Raw genomic sequence first — 27,680 nt, 5'->3', positions numbered from 1 at the left:
GAACATCTGTAGATGAGCCATATCACAGATTATCAAAATCGCAGAACTCCTACCTAGTTCTTGGACTAAGGATGTTTAATAGACTAAGTGCTAACTTTAAACAACTGCATGTAAATATTTTTAAAGCTAAATTATACAAGCTACTAGTGAACAATCCGTTTTACACCATAGATGAATTTTTTGAAGATGAAAATACTGCATTCTAACGTGTACCTATTTTACGTAAACCAATTTACATAGATATAGTATTTTATGTAGAAATATATGCTCTTGACTTTGTCTATTGCTGTAATCAGCCAAATGACAATAAAATTATTATTATTATTATTATTATTATTATTATTATTATTATGAGCTGTACATGCAGGTTGAGGCTCGAAGTGTTTCGGCTTTGCTCTGCTCTTCTCGTTAGTACCCAATACAGAGTGACATTTCATTTAGTATTAAGGTGTGGTACTTTTCATCTGGCACAATACTCTTCAGTTCATCAGATTCATGGAACCAATCCCATTTACCCTTCACTATTTGTTCCTCATATGAAGGGCAATCAAAGGTCCAGTGGCTGTTCGCAATAAAAAAGGCAGTCTAGTGATCTATTGTCACAAGCCCTTAAAACTGAATGAAAATGAGAGAAGAGAGGGATGAAAATCCTCATAATACACATGAAATAATCAATGGGTACTGCAAATTTGCAATGAAACAACATTGTAATACCACGCAGAAAGAATCTGAAAATTTAGCTGATAATGAAAGACCAAAAAATTATAACGAACACAAGATGTAATTCGTTGTTCTGTGCACCAAGAAGCACTTTGTGCTATATTTGCACGCGTGGAGCACATGAAGAAATTGGTGGTACAAATAGTAAAATTTCTGAAGTTGCATACATTATTCCACTGCCAATTGCAACAGTTTTTGATGGAAATGAAGGAAGAGTACAGAGATTTTACGTATTACCAAAAAGTACATTGGTTTCATATGGGGGCATGCCTGGAATGAATTTTTTGATTTAAAGCCCATTGTTGAATTTATGAAGGAAGAAGGATTGCAGAAAAGAAAATTAGAACGTCAAGAATGGATTGTAGACCTAACATTTTAATTGGATTTGACTGCACACTGACCACAGTAAGACACTAGAGTTGAGAAACAACTTACTTCTGATTTGATGTGGTTGCATTTAAAACGAAAATTGCATTGTAGATGGGACAAATTTTGACAAACACAGTTCAGTTCCTTAAACTCACTGGTGTCAAAGAAAACACGAGGTTTAAAGGATTCACTGTGGCCTCAAAAGAATTGCAGGGGTTGTTCTCCAAACTTTTTGAGAACACTGTCAATCTTACATCTGTTAAAATTACCCAGGATGTTTATATTGCTTTCCTCAGGTAGAGTTTCCATGTTTTCGTAATGAGGTTGCAAAAGTTGTACAATATTTTGATCAACATATGTGTGTCAAAGACCTTTTTTCAACTATGAAACTAAATGTAACAATTAGATGGCAACCTGAGTGCGAAAATCTATGAAATTGTCTCCATCTGTGTATATGCCAGCAGCTTGTACCAGATAAAAATTACATTATGTCTAAAGTCTGTCAAAAAAAATTAAATAATATTGAAAATTTGTTTCATGTGTGATCCATGTTGTGGAGAAATATGATACCAAGTCACACATAGTGCAACTGCATTGCCAAATAAATATAACATGTATGCAGGTTCTTCCTATTTCTGACAGTATAGTGTGGTGGTAGTGTAACTGTGCAGCCAGGCTGAGCTCTATGGCACATGAACCAGGACATGACTCATGAGCCAAATTCTTGGCCACCCCTGCTTTAGCAATGCAGAATCCCACACTAATATAATGAAAGTGGTAACAATAGCAATGGTTGGGGAAATACTGGCTGACTATACAACTTTCTCATGCTTCGTGAATAAACCTTGGAATCCAGCAACTGGAAGTATGGAGCAGTGTAAGAATGAAGCACAATACCATTCAGAAGACATAATCTGTTGTACTGACATCTTGAAAACAGATGAAGATGCTTGGGGTGCAACCTATACTAGACAGTCAGTCCTCTAAGAACTCTGCCCACATCATTCCAAGTGGAGAGATATTTGCATCAGAGTGTGTGCAGAGGAGATTCTGTGTAGGTGCTACAAGGATCGTAGCATCTATATTCATTCAGGCAATCGAGCAGCTCTGAAATTTGTATCAGACCCTGCAATGAGATGAAAATGCATTGCAGAAAGTCATGTAGCCCTTGTAAGGCTACAGGAATGTAGCAGGATAAACCTGTTGTGGGTCCTCGGTCACCCAGGAATCCGTGGTAAGAATGAGCTGACAGGCTGTGCAGAACAGAAGTGACACCTCCATATTTTGGACCATAACGCATCTTGACCATCATTAATGCAATGGTAAAATCAAAGCTGTGTGATTGTATCAGGAGATAGGGTGCAGATTATTGGACTAAGAACCAAAAACAAAAAGAGGCCAAGCTAATGATGCCGAAACAATGTTTTAAGAGAAGCTGCGCAGTCTTGACCTTAAGCAGGAGGCAGACTTCGTGACAGAACTAGTGACTGGCAGTGGCAGCTCCAGGAAACAGACATGTCAGACCTCCTTTTGTGCATCATAGTGCAGCAGCTCAGTGTGACATTGGCTCAACAAGTTGTTGGAAGTACCCTTCAGATTTACTGAGCCATGCTACCTCTATAGCCATCCATAACTGCGAGTGTTGCTGGTGCAAGATTTTGTGCATGAACTGACCTCTCAATTATGTCCCATAAATGTTCAGTGGGATTCATATCAGGCAATATGAAAGGGCAAATCAATCACTTGAACTGTCCAGAATATTCTTAAGACCAATCACAGTGACATGGAGCACTGTCATCCATAAAAATTCCATCATTGTTTGGGAACATGAAGTCCATGAATGGCCGTAAATGGTCTCCCAAGTACCCAAACATAACCATTTCCAGTGATCGATCAGTTCAGTTAGACCACAGGGCCCAGTCTATCACCATTATGGAACTACCACCAGCTTGCACAGTGACTTGTTGACAACTTTGTGTGGTCTGTGCCACACTCACTACTCACCATCAACTCTTACTGACTGAAATTGAGACTCATCTGACCAGGCCACAGTTTTTCAGTCATCTAGGGACAACTGATATGGTCACAAGCGGTGCAGCAGGTAATGTTGTGCTGTTAGAAATGCTATTCGTGTCAGTTGTCTGCTGCCATAGCCTATTAATGCCAAATTTCGCCACAGTGTTCTAAAGACTAAATTAGTCATAGGTCCCACATTGATTTCTGCAGTTATTTCGTGCAGTGTTGCTTGTCTGTTAGCACTGACAACTGTATGCAAACACTGCTGAACTCTACACAAACGCAGCAGCTCAGTCAATGAGTGGAGGCCGTCACTGTATTATCCATGGTGAGGGGTAATGCATGAAATGTGCTATTCTTGACCACTTTTGACACTGTTGATCATGGAATATCTAATTATCTAATGATTTCTGAAAAGGAATATCCTATGCATCTAGCTCCAACTACCATTCTGTGTACAAAGTCTGTTAATTCCTGTCAGACAGCCATAATCACATCAGCAAGCTTTTCACATGAATCACCTGCATACAAATGACAGCTCTGCCAATGCACTGCCCTTTTGTACATTGTGTACACAATATTACCACCATCTGTGTATGTGCATATTGATATCCCATGACTTTTGTCATTATAATGTACAGGAAGATGCCCCAAAATTCAGACTATATGATGTGAGGGATGAAACTGCACAGCACTTAATCTTCCATCTGGAAGCACTGGGGGTCAAAAGAGACAGAATATTTGGGTAATTAATTCCTAAGAAACTGAATCCTCCCGGCAGTAAAGGATCTCCTACTGCTCTTTAAGGGTACTGTTTGTCTTTATTAGAGTTTCAGGGATGGAAACCATGTAATAAACTCAGTTTCAGTGTTGGCAACAGAGGGCTAAGAACACTGTTGTTTTTGTGTCCCTGAGTTAATCAAGTACAGTAAGATAAAACATGTATAAAATGAGTGGTAGTTTTTTGAAAGTCTGGAGGACCAAAAATGTGCTGTAAGTAGCTTTTGTGGTCAGTCCTGTACCACAGATGGAGCACTGTCACATTTCCAAGGTCATTTAAAATGATACCACAAAGATTATTATAACGATGAAAGGCCAAAAGTAAACCCACCCAAATAGTAATGCACGTTCGCACATAGCCTTTGGTATTTGGAGAGGCTCGCCAGCACTGGACTGAATCCTCCCGGCAGATTCATGAAAAGTTCTGGTGAAACATATGTGTCTCACAGGCATAATGTTTTAATTTATTACTTCTTTAGCACTGACTCTATTCACACCAAATTTTGCAGACAGTATCCAAATATACTACTGAATTTATTTGCAAAATTAAATCATTAGATGATACATAGTTGAGGAAATATGACATCCGTGGATATGGGACCGAGTGAGACATGGGCCTATCTCACAAGTGTTAATAAAGTGTTTCACCATGATAGAAGATACTCAGTTAATTGAAGATGTGAATGAAGCACAGTGGAATCAAAGTCTGAGTCAATCAGCTGTATTGGGGCATATGTTGAATCATGTCAAAAAGTGCCTAAAATGAAACAGATGCCTCACTGTATATGTGGGATTCAAAGAAGCAGTGCTACCCAGATATGGTGGAAATCGGGTATTTGAAATTTCCTCACTTCCTACTTAACCAGAGCTACTTGGGAGCTGTGAGAAAATGGCACAATGGCAACATCTCTGAAAATCCACCTTGTGTCCATCACTAGTCTCAGAGACAGAGGCAAGTAAAGTCCATCCTGATTTAGGTTTTCTGTGATTTCGCCTAAATTGCTTCAGGCATATGCCAGGATCGTTCCTTTGAAAGAGCATGGCTGATTTCCTGCCCCATCCTTCCCTCATCTGATGGTACCGATGACCTCGCTGTTTGGTCCTCTCCCCCAAATCAACCAACTAACAAATAAAGAAGCAAAACTCACTTACAGCTATGACCAGTCTGAATGATAACAGATCATCTAGCACCATAGACAAACAAAAAAAGGAGTATGGAAGAGTGTGTTCACTGGACCACCACATGAGGATTGGCATTTTGGAAAGGGAAGTGTGGCAAAGAATGATAAAATATAGAATCCTAGGACTGAACATAATGACAGTTTCATCACAAAGTATTGAAGAAGCTTTGGTAACATGGAAATTTTTATCTTGGAGGTTTTGTTTGTATCAATATTACATTTGTTGGCACAACTGTTAAGCACAGAGTTTCAAATGTAAGGTGTATTTCTGTGTGAGGGTCTCAGACTATATAGAGTTGTGAAAAATTAAGTCATGGATTATCAAAACACATAACCTAAAATGACAACAGAAATTATAACGACTAAGCACACAGTAGTAGTACAAAGAACAGGTCATTGAAATCAAGGCACTGTGGTGCAACGGTACAATTTAACACTGACTGACAAAATCATTAACAGTCAGCAGGTATTGACTTTTTTTTTTTTTTAGTCCGTCTATTTATCCAAAGACAGAAATGCTTTTCTTTTCCCTAATTCTCATCCCCCCCCCCTCTTTCTCTCTCTCTCTCTCTCTCTCTCTCTCTGTGTGTGTGTGTGTGTGTGTGTGTGTGTGTGTGTGTGTGTGTGTGTGCATGTGTTTGTGTGTGTGTGTGTGTGTGTGTGTGTTTTAGCAATTAAGATCGAATGTGCATGCATGCTTTTGTATTGTATTGTATTGTATTTTATTGATCCAGGCAATCATAGTATTGTATAGTTGTACATATGATATTGGACAGGTCAAGAGAGCATATTTACAAGTAATTTCAAAACAGTCAATACAAATCATAGAATTGTACCGTTGTACATATGATATTGGACAGGTAAAAGAGAACATATTTGCAAGTAATTTTTAATAAATTGATTTTGCATTAATTTGTAATGAGGAAATTACCTATCTTTGACAAAACAGTAAATACAAATGTTGTATAGTAAAATACAAACCACTAATACAAATGTAATAGTAAAATATACCAGTATATTTCATAGACATGCACAGTATATAATTTTCAGACCTAATTGAACATTTATTATAAAATTATTTACAATTTTAACCCCTTTCACAAAAATGATCAACTGCATAAAAGCTCTCAGGTACAGCTAGCACTGTACATTCCTCCATACATACCATAAAGCAAGGCGTTCCCCAAGGCTCCGTCCTGGGCCCTTTGCTGTTCTTACTTTATATAAATGACCTTCCTCACCGCCTACCAAACACAAAAACCCTTTTATTTGCTGATGACACCTCTATACTCATATCTGCGCCCCAACAAATTCTCCAATTTAATATAGATAGAACCACAGATCAAATAAGCCGATGGCTTCAAAGTAATAGGCTGCTGATTAATGCAAAAAAGACAATTGGAATAACCTTTCACACTGCCCAAAACAGAAATCCATTACTACTAACTATATCACTGGAAAAAAATAATGTTAAACTTGAAAATGAAATAAAATTTTTGGGGGTCACTATTACTGATACGCTCACATGGAAAAGGCACATTGACGTTACCAGCACAAAACTTAGTAAAGTATGCTTCATGATTAGATCAATAAGGAATGTCACAAACACAAGTACCCTAACCACAATGTACCATGCACTCTTTCACTCTGTACTTAACTACGGAATCATCTTCTGGGGCCAAAATTCTGAATCAATTAAGATATTCAAACTGCAAAAGAAGATAGTCAGAACAATTATGTTCAAAAAACAAAGAGACACTAGTAAACCATTATTTAAGAAACTAAATATTTTGCCCCTCCCATGCCAATACATACTAGAATTATTATTCTTTACCAAAAAAAAGTATCAACAAAATTAGCAAAAATATGGACTACCACGATTATGACACAAGATCAAAAACCTCTCTAAGAATACTTCCCCACTCAACAAAACTGTACAGTGATGGTGTCAAGTGCATGGGAATAAAATTATATAATCATCTTCCAACTTTTATACAAGAAATCCAAGAAATAAATAAATTCAAACAGACAGTGAAATCTCTTTTAATAAAAGAATGCTTTTATACCATCCAGGAATATTTGGAATCAAAATTGTCTTAGTGCATGATAAAGTATCAAAGCTGAATGTTGTTAAGTCAGTTTTGTCACATCATGTAACAATTTTCTGTAAAGCTGTAACTTTAAGTAACATAATTTTGTAGGTAATGTAAAATAATCTTTCCTCTGTATTCTTGTTTACTATTTTAGACTCCTGTAAACTGTATATTTGTATTGTCTTATCCCATATCAGTTGTACAAGCCATTGTACTGATTTGATCCATGGGACAAATAATAAATAAATAAATAAATAAAAGTACAGGTGTACCACAAGGGCCTATCCTTGGACCTTTCTTATTCATTGTAGCTGTCAATGATTTACCTAATAACATAGCCCACCCTGTCATACGTTATGCTGATGATACAACACTCTTACCACACATCAGAATATTTCAGATCTGAATAGTGTAACAAAAGAAACAATTGATAAGGCCCTGGACTGGTTTGCACCCAATAAGCTCCCGTGCAGTCCTGATAAAACTCAACAGGTTTTAATGGGAATATCAAATGAAGTAGGCAATAAGTCAGTAAAACTCTTAGGTATTTACACTGACTCAAAACTCTATTGGGAGAACCATGTCAATCACATATGTGAAGAAATATCCCAGGTGGCATACCTTATGTTGAAACTAAAAGAGGTAGTGAGCTCGAAGTACCTTAGCATGGCATACTTTGGGCTAAGCACTCCCCTCATATCAAGAATGTTTTGAAATTACAAAAAAAGTCTTATGCATAATGTTTAAAAGAGGTCAAAGGGAGCACTGTGTCTTCTTTTTTTCCAGACTCAGAATTATAAATTTATACATTTATGTGTCTGTCAGAGGCGATTCTGAAAGTTGGTCAAGGGGGGGGGGGGGGGAGTTGGCTAATGGGGGGGGGGGGGTTTGGGAGAATGGAATATCGCTTAACAAAAGGAGAGTTCTCCACTGACAAATTGGTAAAATTTGGTGTTGCTTAAAGAAATTTTGTGTTAACTGTTTCGGAGAGTTCATGGTAGAAAAAAACTTATTTTAATATGGGAGATTTTACAAATTGCACAAACCATAAAACAAGTAAGTGTTCATTAATTTTCTGGATACAGAAGATGACATAAATGTAAAAACTTGAACTTGACATGGATATATAAAAAAAATTCTGTAACAAAATTCACTGGATACTTCCATCTTCAGCCCAATTTGTCATGTTTATTCGCCTCTGTTTCTTTTTACTGAATATGTCAATGATATTTTCAATGTCCATATCTCTTTCATTATGGGTATTTGCAAGAGCCAATACACTTAGTCTCACGTACCCCATTTGGAAAAACTACTTGTCACAGTTCTTTAAATCTTCAGTTGCTGTTTCAGATCTTTTACTTTCATCAACCCACTTTTTCTTCCGTAGTTTGAGCTCTCCTTCTGGATCTCTTGAAGTACTATATTTGCTTATTCCTGAAGTCATTTTGTCCAGTGTAGTATGATACTCCATTGGGGGCCACTGCCTCTGGTGTCTGTACTCTATATTAAAAATAATATTTCAGAATTTGTTGCCAGACAGGAATACATGAACACAACTCCAAAGCTAACGGTAATTTACACATACCACACCACAGATTAGCAAGAACAGGAAATTCCCACAAAGTAAATCCACTCAAAATGATCAATAAACTGCCAGCTCATTTTCAGTTTATGGATATAATTTTTTTTAAAAATTAAGCGGTACAGCTGGCTGTCAGATCATCCATTTTATGATATTAAAGAATTCTTTGCGATGCCTGAGGAGGCTATTAGCATTTAGAAGTTTTCTGTAGTTAAACATATTATTGTGTGCTGTGGTTAAGGACTGTGTAATTACATAGTTATACAATACACAATACATTATGTAAAAGGTATAGTATAGCTTATTGCATTAACTTTCAGAAACTATCCTGGTGTAATTTGGTACACTGCCATGCTTAAAATAGATACCGTAATGTATTAACATTAGTTTATTTTATTAGTATTATGTATGTTCTACTACATTCCGTATGACGAAGCCAATATCATTGTAAAATGATGTATGGCGAATAAAATTCTTGATTTTTGTCATGAGGACTCTGATATCCAGTTCCATTTCTTTTCATCTGTAGAAGAATGAAAGAGAAGGGAAGATTAGGATATAATGTTCCATTGACATTTAGGTCAATAGAGATAGTGTAGAAGAATGAACATACAGGTTCAAGATGTGCATGAATGTTCAGTTCTGTTTGTGTTAATTTCAGCATGTCATTTCTATTCCATGATACTAATTTTCTTCTTTCAACTTTATTTTATGACTATTTCTCACATACAGTTCATTTCAGGTATTACAACCTACATTATGCTGGCACTAGGAAGTTGCATATCAGGTTTAACTGCTGATGCTGGAGGGAGGAGGATAGCAATGATACTGGCAAACAGTGCTTCTCTTTCAGGATGGATTGCCAGTGGATTGTGTAATAGCACTGAAGTGCTGTATGTGTCCAGTGCTCTAACTGGTCTAGGCATAGGTTTTACCATGACACCAGTGCTTGCATATCTTGGCGAAATCAGTCAACCACATTTTCGCAGCATGCTGATTGCAGCTACTGGTCAGCATTGATTTTCTTTTATTTCTTTACATCTGAATTGTTATTTTCTATGCAGAATCATATTGTCAAATTGTTATTAGATGCTCTTAAAAGGGAGCTGATATGTGTGAGTGATGCATATATAGAATCAAGCAGAGGACATTTCAAATGTTTTTTATGTGATCTTTGTAATATGTTCTTTCACTAACAACTAAAAACAAAAGGTTTTTGGTTAGATGTTTATAATTTCTTCCCCTTGTTTTGGTGCATGAAATAAACCCCAAAGTTTTTAAAAATAATTCTGATATACTCTATATAAAGAAAACAGCAAATATCCATCAAACGTTTATAGTCCTTGCAAACTGAATAGTGTATGCAGTTCATATGCTGTGAACTGCGTCATCATTTTGTATTATTTGTGTTGCAAGTAACTATAATCCAAAGCCAGTGTGTCCAAAGAATATAATAAAGGAATTTGTTTTTTGTAAAATAATTGTAAGCCTTGAAGAACTTTTCTCTTGCCAAGTCATAAAATAAATTCTTATGTTTTGCAGGCACAATGCCGCACATAGGATGTCTACTTATTTACAGTTTGTGGCCATATGTGCACTGGAAATGGATAGCATTTGCAAGTGTTGTGGTGCCAGTCATTTCTGTTCTCTCTATTCTGTGGGTAAGCATCATTTCTGTGGCTTCAAAAGTAGAGTTTGTAGTTTTAAATGCAATTAAATTTTATGTGTGATAAAGAAGAGCTGGAGGTGTGGGATGCTTCTACTATAATTTGTCCAGTACATGAGCTGATGCTTATGAAGTGTAGCAATTATTCTATTTCAAACAGCTGCTGTCTGTAGTATCACAGTTTGGTTTCCGAAGTGACAAAAATACGGAGTTCGCCATAGTAGAATTTACAAAAGTTGTACTTGATCCTCTTCTCAAAGATGAGTGTGTCACAGGCTTATTTTTGGATCTTTCTAAGGTCTTTCATACAGTCAATCACAAGATTCTACTAAATAAATTAGAAGCATTAGGTATAAAAGGGGTAGCTAATGACTGGTTTCGATCATACCTAGCAGATAGGGTACAAAGAGTAGATATAACACATACTTCAAATAGATCCAAACATTTAGTAAACCACTTATCAGAACCAAAATACATTAGTATAAGGGTTCCACAAGATAGCATATTAGGACGAATACTATTCCTGATACACATCAATGCCTTTCCCAGTAGTGTTATTCATGGTGAAAAAATTCTCTTAGCTGATGACAGCAATATTATAGTCACTGAGAAAACAAGAGAATTCCTTGCAGAGAAAGCAAATGAAACTCTCAAGGAAGTTTATGATTGGTTAATAAGCAATACAGTGACATTGAACATAAAGAAATTTAATGCCATGAATTTCAGTTTGAAGAGGGAAAATGACAATGTTAAATTAAATGTAGATGGTACCTCTATAGATTGTGTACCAAATGCAAAATTTCTAGGAATGAATATTGATTCCCAGTTGAAGTAGCATGAACACACGAAGGTACTTGCAAACAGAATGTCATCAGCATGTTATTCCCTTAGAATCCTATAATCAGTGTGTAACATGCAGAGTTTTTACTTACATACTATTCATATGTACACTCATATCTTAGCTATGGCATTCTTTTTGGGGAACAAATGCACAAAATATACACACAGTTTTCAGACTCCAGAAACCCTCTATAAGAATAATAACCAAAAATAATAGACGAGCTCATTGTAAAGATCTGTTCGAAACACTGAAGATTTTAACTGCTCCATGTGAATACATTTACCAGTCAGTTGTACACATCAAAAATAACATCGGTAATTACTGCACAAACAACTCTGTCCATGCCTATGGAACAAGAGCTACACTCAAATTACTCTTACCAAGAAAAAATAAACACAAAACTCAAAACAGCATTTTCTACCAAGGAATAAAACTGTACAATAAATTACCAAAAGAAATTGAACAAATTTCAAAAATACACTTATTTAAAAAGGCACCTAAAAAGTACCTTTTGTATCCCGCCTGGAACGTGGCGTGTGGGTCTGCTCCTGTGATCTGCAAAACAGGCTGAATGAATGAAGTGAGTAGGAGCAGGAGGGATAAAGAACTTTGGTACTGCATGTAAAGTAAAAGCACATTTAATAGAGAATATTTTCAATGACATATATGTAATGTTCGGTAAAGATGAGCACATAGGTGCGAAGCCGTTGTCCATGTATCAAAGCTAACAGTTACTAGTAGTTGGACAAATTATCATTGAAGAACCAAAGGCAAAGTCTGTAATGGTTAGGCCCCTATGAAGTAGAAGCTAAGTTGCTTGGTCGTGTGCTCTTGATCAACTGGGCAGAAAGCAGAGCGGAGCTTATTGAGTCCACAGTGTCGGCTAGAGGGCGCTGTGGTCAGCATAGTTTGTCTGCTCTCGTAGTGCCAACCTACGAGCATGCACCTATGCTGTGGCATCGGAACTATCGACGCCACAGAACCTGTTATGCAATACATTTTATACATAGAAGGATTACTTAGACAAAACAGAGTAGGGTTTGGTTAAAAAAAGTTATACAAATAAATAATATTAATGATTATAGAGCATCCAACATCCCACAAAACACTTTCACACTATGTTTTTTTTCCTTCTTTTTTCCTTTTGTAGAAAAACTTACTCCAAGCTATGCATAGCACAGTACTAACCCCTCTTCTTCTCTCTGAGCTCAACATCTCACTCATTATAGAGGGATGCTGACTCTATTTTTTAGGACAGCAAATGGGAAGTTGTGATACAGAAAATGGCCCAGAGATCACCAGTGTGTGTGTGTGTGTGTGTGTGTGTGTGTGTGTGTGTGTGTGTGTGTGCGTGTGCGTGTGTGTCTCTAACTAGAAGTCAGTAAGTGTATGTGTATACGAATTAGCTTACTTTAAATTGGTCTAAACTTGTAAATACTTTGACATGTCCGATATCCTCGTAAAAAGAGATCTATGGATGAATAAAGCTACTACTACTACTACTACCTCTTCGGAGCTACATATTCAATGACTTGTCCCCAGTCTGGATGTTGTTTATTATGTTGAAGTGAGACACATTAAAGGGCATATCTTCTTACTAAAGTATAAAGTTTTTACCTAGTTGATTGTCTTGATGTTGGTTTCATTGGCCTCTTTAGAGGCATGACAATGTCTAGAGAGTGACTAGAATGGAGAAAATTGACTGACATTAGGATGAACTAGGTATGGAGTAGGCATGTGACACATGGGTGTCAGAGCCGGTTGGGAATGGTGCATAATGAAGGTGACATGGAGATGTGACTTGGGAAGAGATGATAGGACAGAGGAAAGGGAAACTGCTGGGTGGAGGGTGTGGGATGGTGGATGAATGGAGATTGTGGTCAGGAGGTTTATGGTCCCTCCACCACCACCACCAAACCAGCCACCCCACTCTGAGCTGCTAGCTGTGCACCCCAACCAACTTCCTGCCTCCCATCTCTCTCTTCCTTTATTCACTCCTCTCCATACAACCCTCATTCCATGCCAGTACATCTGTTGAACAGCAGTCCTGGCATTGTGTGTCCAGATGAAACCACATAGGTGCATGTGGTTGTGTGTGTGTGTGTGTGTGTGTGTGTGTGTGTGTGAAAGCTAGCAAGTTTTCTTTCTTTTTTGTGTGTACCTGTCACCAATTCAACACATTGCTTTTCAGTGAGTAGTTTACATTCTACCAGAACTGCCCTACAATAAATAAGTAATTTTAGTTGACATAATTTTTTATGAAATTCTCTTTTTCCAAATGTATCTGCTGGTACTGTAAAATCTGCACTGTGTCTTGGGCTTGCTTATATTACATAACCCCCAGAATTCCACGAACAAATATTTATGAGTGATAATATGCTGGTACTGTGATGTAACAAGCCAGTACTAATAACATTTTCTTTTTCATTAGTACAAAATAAATTGTTGTTGTGGTCTTCAGTCCTGAGACTGGTTTGATGCAGCTCTCCATGCTACTCTATCCTGTGCAAGCTTCTTCATCCCCCAGTACCTACTGCAACCTACATCCTTCTGAATCTGTTTAGTGTATTCATCTCTTGGTCTCCCTCTACGATTTTTACCCTCCACACTGCCTTCCAATACTAAATTGGTCATCCTTTGATGCCTCTACATAAATCAGATGTTACAAATGTGTTCTATATGTATTGCTTTATCTTCTGGTCTTGATTTAAAATCAGTTCTTCTGACTTGGCTGTACCAGTAACCATGATCCTCACTCTGTTGTCCATTCTCCTGTTATCCTTCCATCATTTTTCCATCTGCTTGCATACCATGTTAGCAGTCTTCCACTTCATTGAGCCACCATCAGTTTGCCTTACAACACTTTCTTAGCATCAGTACACTGAACCAGATCCTCTTAACCAAGAGAGAGCAGGCATGTGATAAACAAAAATTAATAGACAAATATGTTAAAGAATTTGAAGTAAAATTTCTCAATAGTGCAGTACTTAATCTACAACAAAAACAAGTACCATCACCAGCAATTTTCTTAGAATCTATTTTCATGTATGAAGTTAGGTAATCAATAGCATATTCAAATAACAATCAAATAACTATAAGTGTACATAAATTTTACATACCAGAAAACTTAATCATGAGTTGTCAAAACTGAAGTGTATACCAAAGGATAAATGGAAGTCATAATGGTAGGCTAAAACATGCAAGACTATGACTTCTAATCATTTACCATATTTCACAGCATATGTGTGGCTTTTCCATGTGGACTACACTTAGCAAAGTTTTTAATATGTACTTTTCCGATAATACTACCTCCTACACCTTTTGATACAGTTTCCATAGTGCTTTAACACCAAAATAACTTTATCACACACACCATAATGAATCTGAGTAACTAAATCCCAAATGTATATCTAACCAAATAGTCATGGAAATCAAAATAATTTTAATGCAAAAAGTTTTTCAACTAGTAATTAACACAGTAAAATCATGCGTTAATAATTACTGCCTCAAAACTTTTTATAAACGTAATGGCTCTAATGTATCACATTAATAATTGTTATCAGTGTTTTCATTTTAAAAGTTCCTTCTTGAAGAGCACAAACAATCTGCCTCCAAATAATGAGAAAAGAAATACCTTGGAAAATTTTTAAGCAATCCTACAAAAGATAATAATAAGTAATGTAAATCATGTACCTGAATGTACTAAAGGACCATATCAGCACACGTAATGAAGTATTGAAATTACAAGTAAACACAGACTGATATAAAATGTGAATCTCCTTAACCACTCACTTAAGATGAAAATATTTTCAATATTCATTCATAAGTACTTGTTTGCTCAATCGTATTCAAAGCCATAGTAGTATATGTCTGAATTTCTGCACAATAAAGTCAATATAATATAATCACGTAGTACACTTACTCTGTCATGTAGCCTGTCTGATTCAGTTCCCTCACATTTCATACAGCATACACATATACTGAATATTCAGTTGCTCAAGACTAATAAGTGTCATCAAACATTGTTCATAGTGTATACAGTCATCAGTGTTCGTAATATAGTAGATCCATACTTTCTCCACAACTTTCAAGACATTAAGTTTCAAATTTCACTATGTTGTGCATTTTTCTTGCAATGAGCTTATGTAACAAGTATTTTTCTCCAATTGAATAATTATAAGCATTGTTTAATGTTCAGCGATAATACAGCGTAACTCTTATAAATAATGATGATAATGGATTCCTTATTAATTAAGAATATCAATACTGTTGGAGAAAGATAATTTCAGTACATTGATGGACTAGGAGAAGAATGATGTAGCACAGAAACTAAAGTAAAAATCATTTCTAAATAGCTGGAGCCCTGTGCTTGCCATGGCACATAAAATACTGCAGATGTGTGTCCTCCTGAGGTTGATACAATTCCTCAATATAGAAATAAACAATAAAATTGTCTGTCAGCAGTTAAATGCATTTTTCATAAGGAACAAAATATTTTTAGCTAACAAAAAGAAAAGTTTTCCTTTTTTTTGTGACATATAATGTTTTCACTTTCCATTCAAAAGTTGTACAAACTTTGTGTAACCAGTCTGTTCCCCCAAGTAAATCTTCACTTAGTTTTGGAATTATCAAACAATCATTTCAAATTCTACACCTTCAATTTCAAATGTCAGTAAAGTCTGATTTCTTACTACTTTGTTGAGTCTACCAGTAGCCCTTCTCGTCCTAACTTCTGTTACTGATGTTTCAATATAAAACCTGTTTTGTCTAATTTCGTCAATTAAAACTGATATTTCAGAAATTCTGATACCTTAATTAAGTAATGCTTTCCCTTCCCAGTTTCCTGTTTTCACATGAAAGTTAGGATTTCATATTTCAGTGTGCGTCTGTGTATCAAAGTCTTCATCTAATAAGCTCTTTTCATCATCACTGAATTCCACATCCTTGCTGTTTTGATAACTTTTGTTCTTGTTTCTAGTTAAGTTACTTACCTTCTTCGTCCAATTAATATTTAAATCAGAAATATCATTGCTCCATGTGTTATAGTGATCAACACACAAGTTACCAAAAAACACAGTTAAATCTGTACTCACTACACTTTTCTTTTACAAAATTAATAAATCTGATTTGCAATTTTCTTTCCAAAAATCAGGGTACTCTCTTTTGCACAAGATTGGTAATTTTTTCCAAAGTGAGTAACTAAATAGCTCTTCCCAAACATTTGGGCAAATCGTGCACAGAAATGTTTTATTACAAACTTCAGGATTTAGTACTGAAAACTAATTACACAATTCACATACAGATTTGTTCTGAACACTTTCAGTGACTAAATTGTGGGCATCACAGTATTTGGGCATATGATAGATTCAAACATTTCATTTGTAACTTCATTTACATTTCTACTTACCTCTGTCAATGAATAATCTCCCTCCTCATTTAACAATTTATCTTTTAATCCAACAAAAAAATCTTTATTTTCATTTCCATTACTTTTAATTCTTCCCTCTTCAATAACATAATTTACATTACAAATTACAAAATAATGCACATTTTCATTTTGATTACTTTTAATTCTCCCCTCATTTCTAACATAATTTACATTACAAACACTATTTGCACCTTTATCTGTTATGATTATAGGTGCAGGTAGTATTATTTGCTTTCACATTGTGGACCTTCAATGGAATTACCATTAGTTTAGTGGTTCATCAATTTTTGCACCCTGACTCGAATGCTGAGCTGCATGTTGATTTCAGTTTCTATTATGTCATTCATATTCCCTGTTACATTGTGTCCCTCTGTTATCAAATTCTTTTGGTGGACCCCTTACTTAATTTCTATGGCTGTTACCTTAACTCATCCATGATAATTATTTTCTCCCCAACTTTATTGTAACCTCCCTGTCTGAAATGATTTGAACCATAGCTGTACCTGTTATTTCTTTCAAAATATCTCCCCAACTTGTCTACATATTTGAGGAACTGTTCAACTGATTTGTCAGGCCCATATACTTGTGGCGGTTATCGGCTGCAAGAGTCGACCGCCTCATCTTTGAGAATGAACTTCTTTGAAAATTGTTGATTGCAGGGTGTTCCGAACTCTATATTCGAGTGGATTTGTTTGCACTGACATGATCAAAATAAAGTTAATTCATTATAAACGAACGAATACTTAATGTTGGGTTCGATACTACGGTACGTAACATCTCGATCCCCACACTGGTGACCCCGACGCTCACGAACGCCGTTTACAACACCAGAAATGTGTACTGAAACATCGCCATGGACAAACAATGGAGCAACACTTTGTCGGATTTCTATGTCCTAGTGTGTAAATTCCCAACTCTTGTGTGAAGCGCTTTTTGGTAACTTTTAGTGACCTACTCACACATCAACAATGCGACCAGGGTGCTCACGTTGTCCGTCGAAACCTGCTCAACGCATCAGTAATTTCACTTCTGTACAGTGCAGTGCTCCTTTGCCAATTAATTTGTACAATTTTGACTTGCTTTCGTGTAAGGAATTAACTTTGTGCAGTGCTTCGACATCGGACAATCATGCCAAACAATGGATAGCAACAAACCGGGACTATGTTGGAAATCTCAGTTCGCACGAACTCTGAACTACGGCTAAATCGCATGTCTGGTCGAATTCAGAAACTCCCGTCACGGCTACCGCATCTTCCGCTCCATGTGCAAATTCGTTCGACCCGGTTTCCGCACACCCCGTCTTCCAGAGTTTGCATGTTTACGCCAACTTTTCCGCCACTTCTCCGCGCTTGTCCCTCATTTGCAGCATTCAGCTACCAACATTTCTCTCAGACCAACTTCCAATGTGATTCATGGTCGCGAAGTATATATTCTCCTCTTATGGCATCACCGATGAAAGTGAAAAATATATCGTACTCTTCAGGCACCTAAAGGACTATCATTATATAATTACGGACATTATCTGTGACAATTTGAGTGACAAGTACACCAGAGCGAAAGCCGCTTTACTTCAGCCCCTGTCACCAACAGCACAGGAACAATTTCATCAAGGGCATCCTATCGATCAATGACAATGCACCAATTAAACCGACAACAATGCCGGCTGTTTCTCAGTACAACACTGGCCGTGCCACGCCGCCCTCTACGCAGCACCCGAGCCACACCGACTCTGTTTGACTGCTACCGACAGCGACGTCACGGCCGTGGCCTCCTGGTTCACTAACCTCGACCCAGTCAAAACAAACAACTGCGCAACATACAATCCCGCCACGGCTACCGCACCCGCATCTTGTCAACAGCTCGCCAACACTATGCACGCTTACCACCCGGCCGTTCACTACTCAACTGCACCTGCAACTTGTTCACCCACCCCAGAAGACGATTTCAGCCATATCAATGCTTCTTACAGCAGTGAACATGTTCTAACTCTGCCGTCGCCGAGTAATGAGTTTCACATTCGCGATCGCACACATCATATCTTCTACTCGAACTGTTGCGTCAATACTGTGCCGCTGACCTTGTCTTGTACGCCAGGTTACCCTTTGATAGAGACAGATTCTGATTTTGACCCCATCTTACTCAGTGATACACAGCAGACTGCTTCACGACATACATTTTCGCCTGAACAACTGTGACAGCTATGTGAGCAAATTGCAACATACAACTTGTTGGTACAAGATCAGTTACACATGCTGCAGCCGGCACCGACCGAGCACGACATGCAACGAGATGCTCCTGTCATTGTTCTGCTTCCGACTCCTGACGATCCTTTGCCGTTACTACCAGCTACAACTAATACCCTGACGATCACGCTACATGGATCTGTCACAACTGTCATCATCACACCGCCTCAAGTGGAAATTCTGTGTTACTGATGTGATACAAGCAACTCATTTACGCCGCTGCCACCTTTCCATGGTAATTCCAGACACTTTGTTTCTGTACCACGGCATAACCAGCCACATTCCAGTGCCGCTTGCTTTGCCACCATCTTCACTACCTCTGCAATGTGCGACCAACACATCTGCCATTTCTGCTTCGATGAGTGAGTGAGCATCTTTCTGCTCCGACACACGACTGTGCAGCAGTTTTGCATGAGCAGCTTGCAGCCTTACGACTCGACTGCAGTGCCGACAGTGACAGCACACACGCAGCTCCAGTTCCATCGAACTGTGTCGCCTCTCCACCACGGACCAGTAGTTCATCCTCCGATTCGACATCTTCACATTCACATTACGTCTCATCGCCTTCCTGCTCTGACCGCAGTTTCGCTGACCACATCCGCCTTCCACCACCTCTCTCCGTCGCCATGCCTCATGCACAGGGCTCACGGCCACGCCCCCCAACCTTCAATCACGGCTGTTTCGCACATCAAAACACTGACACTGTAAACTCCACTCGGAACATCCTGCCATCTACCGCTGTAACACACTCACCGTCCACGGACTCTGAGGTGATGCTTTCGTCTACGCCGAAGTCATCCGCCGCCAAGTTCAGTCATGTGCAGCTTGCTGTTTTCTCCCCTGCTGCAACATCAAGCGCCTCTATAACTCTGTTATTACCTCGAGTGTTGCTCATCTGGAATCTCTTACGCAACCTGTTAAGCCACAGCATGTTTGCTCCTTTATGTCATACGGCCTATAACAAACTGTTACTGGACAAATTGCACTTCCGCGGCACTTGCTGGCAAATACTTTGCCAATACATCGCATTGCATCTTTGACGCACTCCGCGCCTTTGATCGGATCAAAACCCTGCTGCGCCGCACGGCCTCGGCACGACGATGTTCTTCCCACCGACACGCCGCTGCCTTCTGCTTCCACCGTGCCATCGGCAGCACCGCACGGTCAACCTGTGGACGCCTTCCGCGCCTCTTTCCCTCAGCTGGTCGCGCCTACCGAGACATCGAGAAACAGTCCTATCGCGCCTCACACTATCACCTGCCACGACACGATCGGTCACGCGCACCTGTGCCATCAGCCGGCCGGGTGCACACACACCTCTCATCATCCTTACCGTGCTCCGCACTACCGGCGGGGGCTCTGTGGCGGTTATCGACTGCAAGAGTCGACCACCTCAACTTTGAGAACAAATTTCTTTGAAAACTGTTGATTGCAGTGTGTTCCGAACTCTAAAAATTTGAGCGGATGTGTTTGCACCGACATGATCAAAATAAAGTTAATTAATTATAAACGAGTGAATACTTAATGTTGGGTTCGATACTACCGTACGTAACATCTTGATCCCCACATACTAAATGTCACTGAAAATCCTCGGGTACCCTTCTCTTCAGTGCATCAGTTTGTCAAAAGTGTGGTTCAAATGAACAAGTTTTTTTAACTGATTTTTACAAATTTCTTTCATACCCCATTTGCGTCATATGTAACTTGAGCCATTGTGAAATTCACTTTCAGTTCCAGCCTGTTCCAACTGTAACCAAAACGTGTCAAGGATATTATTTTCAAAATGTTCATATGCTAAATCTTGTGTAACAATTTGATTTCTCCGAGACAGTGCTTCACCATCCAAATATCTTTTCATAAATTTAATTTTGGGACTGTCAGTTAAGTTGGGAATGAAATTGTTTCTACAGTATTGTAAGAAATCAAAAGGATGCAAACTACCATCTGGCGTATCAGACAAAACATTACGACCTATGTTAAAAATGTTTTTGCAACCATCTGTTTATATACAGTATGTAGTGTAATTGTTTTTGACATCAAACAAATTTAGCAGAACGAATTATTGTTCCACAGTATTGTTAACAGATACAACTTTGTTACGTAGGTTATGTTCTACTTCTGAAATTTCACACTGCAAATTTACTTCCAAATTCCAAATTGGTTGCTCTTGATTAAAAATCTGGGCACTGGATTCTGTTTGTGACTATGTCACCACCTAATTCTGTGATTTTTCAAATTTGTGGTTTCAGTTTGATTATTTAATTTGTTTCTGATGGTAATAAGCTGATTACCAGAGCTCTGTTCTCCTTGGGATGCCAGAATATGATTTCCTAGCTCCAATTCAACAGTCTCACAATTTTCAGAAATCCTCTTTCCTAACTCAATTTTCACACTTCACAGTTTTTAATTCATTTTTTAGCCTCTTTTGTATTAATTTGTGTTTTATAGCATTACCATCATCAGAATTTTTTTTATTGTTTCAGAAATTAAATTGTTTGTTTCAGTAATTTGCCTGCCTAGAGGGTGATTTCCTAGATAAAATATTTGAAGCTGTTATCATGTCTCTCATAAATTATTTTGTTTACTGAACTCCTAAAGCTGAATCATCTTCCTCAACAAGTCCTGAGTTGAATCACTTTTCTCTCATTTTACTGCAATTTTCAAGGTTTGAACAATAATGTAATTAAAAAAATTCACGTACAGAATTAGAGACAAAAGTAGTAAATGTTCTGTCACTGTTCTTTCTCCAACAAGGTAATTAAAAAAGAAAGCTGAACTAATGTACCAGTACTCAATTTCTGTCTACATCTACATCTACATGATTACTCTGCTATTCACAGATGGTTCAATGAACCAGCTTCATGCTGTCTCCCTACCACTCCACTCTCGCATGGCACACGGGAAAAACGAGCACTTAAATTTTTCCGTGCGAACCCTGATATCTCTTATTTTATGGTGATGATCATTTCTCCCTATATAGGTGGGTGCCAACAGAATGTTTTCACAATCGGAGGAGAAAACTGGCGATTGAAATTTCATGAGAAGATCCCATCACAACGAAAAATGCCTTTGTTTTAAAAATTGCCACTCCAATTCATGTATCATGTCTGTGATACTATCTCCCACATTTCGCGATAATACAAAACAAGCTGCCCTTCTTTATACTTTTTCGATGTCATCCGTCAGTCCCACCTGGTGCGGATCCCACACCACACAGCAGTACTCCACAATAGGGCAGACAAGTGTAGTGTAAGCAGTCTCTTTGGTAGACCTGTTGCATCTTCTAAATGTTCTGCCTCTACCCACAATATTATCTATGTGATCGTTCCAATTTAGGTTATTTGTAATTGTCATCCATAAGTATTTAGTTGAATTTACAGCCCTCAGATTTGTGTGACTTATCGCGTAATCAAAATTTAGCTGATTTCCTTTAGTACTCATGTGAATAACTTTGCACTTTTCTTTATTCAGGGTCAATTGCCACTTTTTGCACGATACAGATATCTTATCTAAATCATTTTGCAAGTCGTTTTGATCATCTGATGACTTTACAAAACGGTAAATGACAGTATCATCTGCAAACAATCTAAGACGGCTACTCAGATTGTCTGCTATGTCGTTAATATAGATCAGGAACAATAGAGGGCTTATAACACTTCCTTGGGGAAAGCCAGATATTACTTCTGTTTACTCACTGACTTTTCGTCTGTTACTATGAACTGTGGCCTTTCTGACAGGAAATCACAAATCCAGTCGCACAACTGAGGCGATACTTCTATATTTACTTCATCTTCTTTGGTGAAGGAGTTTCAGAAAACCGTGTTTAATAACTCTGCTTTAGTGACACTGTCATCAGTGACTTCACCGTTGTTATTGCACAGTGAAGGTATTGATTGTGTCTTGCCATTGGTGTGCTTTATGTATGACCAGAATCTCTTTGGGTTTTTTGCCAGATTTCGAGACAGAATTTTGTTGTGGAAATTATTAAAAGCATCTCACATTGAAGTATGTGCCATATTTCGAACTTCTGTATAACTTTGCCAATCTTGGGATTTTGCGTTCTTTTAAATTTGGCATGCTTTTTTCGTTGCTTTTGCAACAATGATCTGACCTGTTTTGTGTACCATGGGGGATCAGTACCATCATTTATTAAATTTATGTGGCATATATCTCTCAATTGCTGTTGATACTATCTCTTTGAAAACATTACACGACTTTTCTACACTTACATGATCAGATCGGAAGGAGTGAAGATTGTCGCTTAAAAAGGTATTTAGAGCATTTTTATCAGCTTTTTTAAATAGATATACTTTGCATTTCTTTTTGATGGTTGTAGGTGTTAAGGTATTCAGCCTAGCAGCAACTGCCTTGTGGTCGCTAATCCCTGTATTCGTCACAACACTCACTATTTGTCCAGGATTATTTGTTGCTAAAAGGTCAAGTATGCTTTTGCAACCATTTACGCTTCAGGTGGACTTATGAACTAATTGTTCAAAATAATTTTCTGAGAAAGCATTCAGTACAATTTCGTATGATGTTTTATGCCTGCCGCTGGCTTGAAACGTATAATTTTTACAGCATGTCAAGGGCAGATTGAAGTCAGCACCGACTATAATTGTATGAGCGGGGTACATATTTGAAATGAGACTCAAGTTTTCTTTGAACTGTTCAGCAACTATGTCTTCTGAGTCAGGGATCGGTAAAACGATCCAATTAATAGTTTAGTCCGATTGTCAGGTATAGCCTCTACCCATACTATTTCACATGAACTATCTACTTCAATTTCGCTACAAGGCAAACTACCTCTGATAGCAATAAATACTCCACCACCAACTGTATTTAATCTATCCTTTCTGAACACTGTTAGATCGTTTGAAAAAATTTCAGCTGAACTTATTTCCGGCTTTAGTGAGCTCTCTGTACCTACAACTATTTGAGCTTCAGTGCTCTCTATTAGGGCTTGGAGCTATGGTTCTTTCCCAAAACAGCTATGACAATTTACAACTACAATACCAATCATTTCTACAACTACCTTACTGTGTTTTACCTGCCCACTTTCTGATGGACACCCCTTCTGTGGTTCACTGAGACCCTCTAACCTAAAAAACTGCCCAGTCCCTCCACACAGCCCCACCCGTGTAGCCACCTACTGTGAGTAGTGGACTCCTGACCTATTAAGCGGAACCCGGAAACCCACCACCCGATGGTGCAAGTCAAGGAATCTGCAGCCTACACGGTCACAGAACCACCTGAGCCCCTGATTCAGACCCTCCACTCGCCTCTGCACCAAAGGACCACAGTCCGTTCTATCGACAATGCTGCAGATGGTGAGCTCCGCCTTAATCTCAGAAGCAAGACTGGCAGTCTTTACAATTTCTGCTAGCCGCTCGAAACCAGACAGAATCTGCTCCGATCCAAAGTGACACATATCATTGGTACCGACATGAGCCACCACCTGCAGTTGGCTGCACCCTGTACTCTTCATGGCATCCGGAAACACCTTTCCACATCCGGAATGACTCCCCCTGGAATGCACACAGAGTGCACACTGGCTTCCTTCCCCTCCTTGGCAGCCATGTTCCTAAGGGACCCCATTACGCGCCTAATACAAAAGTTTACATTATATTTTACATTTCTAAGTTACAGCTACACATGTACATAAAATAATACATGTAATACAATCCCTGTGTTCAGACTGTGAAGCTGTCCTCAATGAATTCATCGACAGAATAATAACACTTTTCCACCAGAAGGGTAAAGAGCAATCTTTTCAGTGAAACAATCTCCATTTTAAATATATTACTGCCTTTTATTTTGTTGAAAATTTTTAACCCCATATACTTTGGCGTTTGGGCATAGAGTTTTAAATGATGTGTTGGAAGTTTGAAGTTATCTCTATGGCGAGTGCTGTAGTTGTGGTCAAAATGGAAAGTGTCTAGTCTATGTTGATTTTTATACAGGAACACCACCATCTCCTATATGTAAAGTGAGGGGATAGATAGAATTTTTAAATTTTTTAACAGTGGTCGACAGGATTCCCGTTTTTTTGCAACACACATGTTTCTAATTACTTTCTTTTGTAATACTAGGAGCCTAGTGACATTTGCTGAATTTCCCCAGAAGATTATGCCATAATGAATAACTGACTCAAAGTAGCAGTGATAAACTATCTTTCTGGTATCCATGTTTGTGGCACCTGACAAAATACACAATGCAAATGCTGAGTTGTTCAGTTTATTTGCTAAGTAATCTATGTGTACCTTCCAATTTAAATTTTTGTCAAGATTTAGGCCTAAGAACTTCACGTGGTTTGCTTCTGTGATATCTCGATCATTGCAAGTTATCTTTATTTCACTCCTTTCTACTGATTTAGCTTCAAATTGCATTTTGGTTTTAGTTACATTTAGTTTTAGTCCATTTTGATAGAACCAAGATTCAAGTTTTTCTAAAGTATTTTTGGCTTTTTCTGGAATATTTTCAGACACCTCATTTTCAATTAGAACTGATGTATCATCAGCAAATAATACTGAATGAACATCAATAGCAAGTGGTTGGTCATTTACGTAAAAAGGAAACAGATAGGGACCCAATATCGAACCTTGTGGGACTCCTTGGGGAACTGTTTTCCAGTCTGATGAATAATTGGTTCCATTTGAAGTTAAAATTACTCTTTGTTTCCTACCTGACAGGTAAGAGCTAAACCATTTTAAAGCAGTGTCCCTGATTCCATACATCTGTAATTTGTGGAGGAGTAATGCATGGTTCACTGAATCGAAAGCTTTAGTTAGATCACAGAATATTCCTGTGACCTTTCTACCTTTATCTAACGTGGAGCATATTTTTTGGATAAACTCATTTATAGCATTCACAGTGCTTTTACCCTGTTGGAATCCGAACTGGTTTTTAAAAATTATATCATTTACAGTAAGAAAGTTATTAATTTGTTTTGCTGCAATCTTTTCAAACACTTTAGAGAAGACCAGCAAGAGAGAGATAGGGCGGTAATTCCCCATATCTTCTGTTGATCCTTTCTTGAATAGAGGTTTGATCTCAGCATGTTTCAATACATCTGGGAAGCATCCCTGTTCAAAAGATTGATTTCTAATAGTTGACAGTGGTTGAGAAATAATATCGTACACATACTTGATTACAGAGGTTGTTATTTCATCCCACCCATGTGAGGTTCGGTTTTTGGAGACAATATTTCCTTTTCCACATCCCTTTGGGTGATTTTTTCAAATTGTTTAAAAGCTGTGTTCTGGCTGTTTTCCAAATTTGTGATGCCCTGATAGAATGTTTGTACTCATTGAAAAAACTTGACATCTGAACAAGATTTACTATAATTTCATTTTCATGTCTTATTTTCAATATCTCATGAATTTTTACTTTGGCTCCTAATTCAGACTGAACAACTGACCACACTGCTTTTGTCTTATTTCTGTGTTCTCGTATGAATTTATTATTTGCCATTAAGTGTTGTCATGATTGCAATGGCAATCAGTGATGTCTTTGTTCTTGTTCTTAAAAATTAGTAAATACTGCTAAGAGCTGTAATACATCCATGCATTTTTTTTATTACACAGACACAGAACTCAGGTCTCACTTTGATGACTGTTGAAACACTGGTGGCTTTGAATCTTTAACTTTCGACTGTACATTTTCCTAGCAAGAACAAAAAACTTACAAAGCAGCTACATTCGCAGCATATTAACACTACTCTCTTACAAGGACCAGAACTCCATTATACTTACCACTCATGCCACTGTCAGCATTTTAACTTTCTTTTATGTGAATACTGTTTTGGGCAAGGTGTACAGTGTGATGGCCTTTGATATCCATCTTTTAACATGTCCAGAAGGTAAAACATATTACACAATCGAGGCAAATTGGTCTGTGTTTGCTAAATCTGCCACTGAAAGTAATGAGAATTTACACTTTTTAATTACACAAATTATTACATTACACATATTATCCTCAGCAAAAATGATACAATCTTCAAACATGCACACCTTTTGGAAATATCTGAAGTGTGATCTACTCCTTTGTTTCCATAAGTGTTTATGAGTTGTGATAAGAAAGTATCAGGTTTGATGAGTACTTCAAGAAGTCCAAATCAATCACCATTTTATGGAGAAACAGAAGTGTCACTTCTCTCACATTAAGTAAATCCATGATTTGACAAGAACATAATATCTTCTACCTTACACTGAAGCATTATTCTTTTCTTTCCACCTCTTTGAAAACTGAAAAACAAAGCACTCACTCTTCAGGTTCATATTTAACAACACAAACATATTTGCATTGTCTTCTGTAGTCTGTTCATATTGAATTTGACTAAGATTAATAACTTAAGGGTAGAGGAGACCATTCACCAAATAGCAGAAGCATTAAGTTGTAAACAGGCACACACAAATGAGAAAGAAAAATTGCTAACTTTTGGAATAAATCCTTTGTTGAGCTAGAGTACAAACACACACACACACACACACACACACACACACACACACCTGCACCTCTATATCAGGCAACTGGATGCACAGTGCCAGGATTTAATTTTGATATGTGGACTAGAGTGAGGTAGGGTTGTGTTGGGCAGGGTGAGGGTACGTAGAGGGAGGGAGAGGTGGGAGACATGAAAAGAGGTTAGGGGTGGGTAGATATTGGCTTGGAGGGAGGCAGCAGGTTTGCTAGGTAGGAATGCAGGAGGGAGGGGTGGCATTTGCATGAACTAGGCATGTGATGCACAGCTGTTAGAGCTGGT

The 27,680-nt window shown here is 37.9% G+C and overlaps 1 protein-coding gene across 1 annotated transcript in view; it reads left to right on the top strand.

The window, feature by feature from the left end:
• LOC126191568 (facilitated trehalose transporter Tret1-like) overlaps nucleotides 1-27,680 on the top strand; it is a 279,926-nt gene that overhangs the window by 224,772 nt on the left and 27,474 nt on the right. The window contains exons 4-5 of the mRNA XM_049932489.1: nucleotides 9,484-9,750; nucleotides 10,284-10,402. Coding sequence (XP_049788446.1) covers nucleotides 9,484-9,750; nucleotides 10,284-10,402 — 386 coding nt within the window. The remainder of the gene's footprint in view (nucleotides 1-9,483; nucleotides 9,751-10,283; nucleotides 10,403-27,680) is intronic.

This window comes from Schistocerca cancellata, chromosome 6, assembly GCF_023864275.1.
Source record: "Schistocerca cancellata isolate TAMUIC-IGC-003103 chromosome 6, iqSchCanc2.1, whole genome shotgun sequence".
In the NCBI taxonomy this organism is placed as follows: Eukaryota; Metazoa; Arthropoda; class Insecta; order Orthoptera; family Acrididae; genus Schistocerca; species Schistocerca cancellata.
Note: the sequence above shows the minus strand (reverse complement) of the source record. Positions and strands in the feature narration are given on the sequence as shown.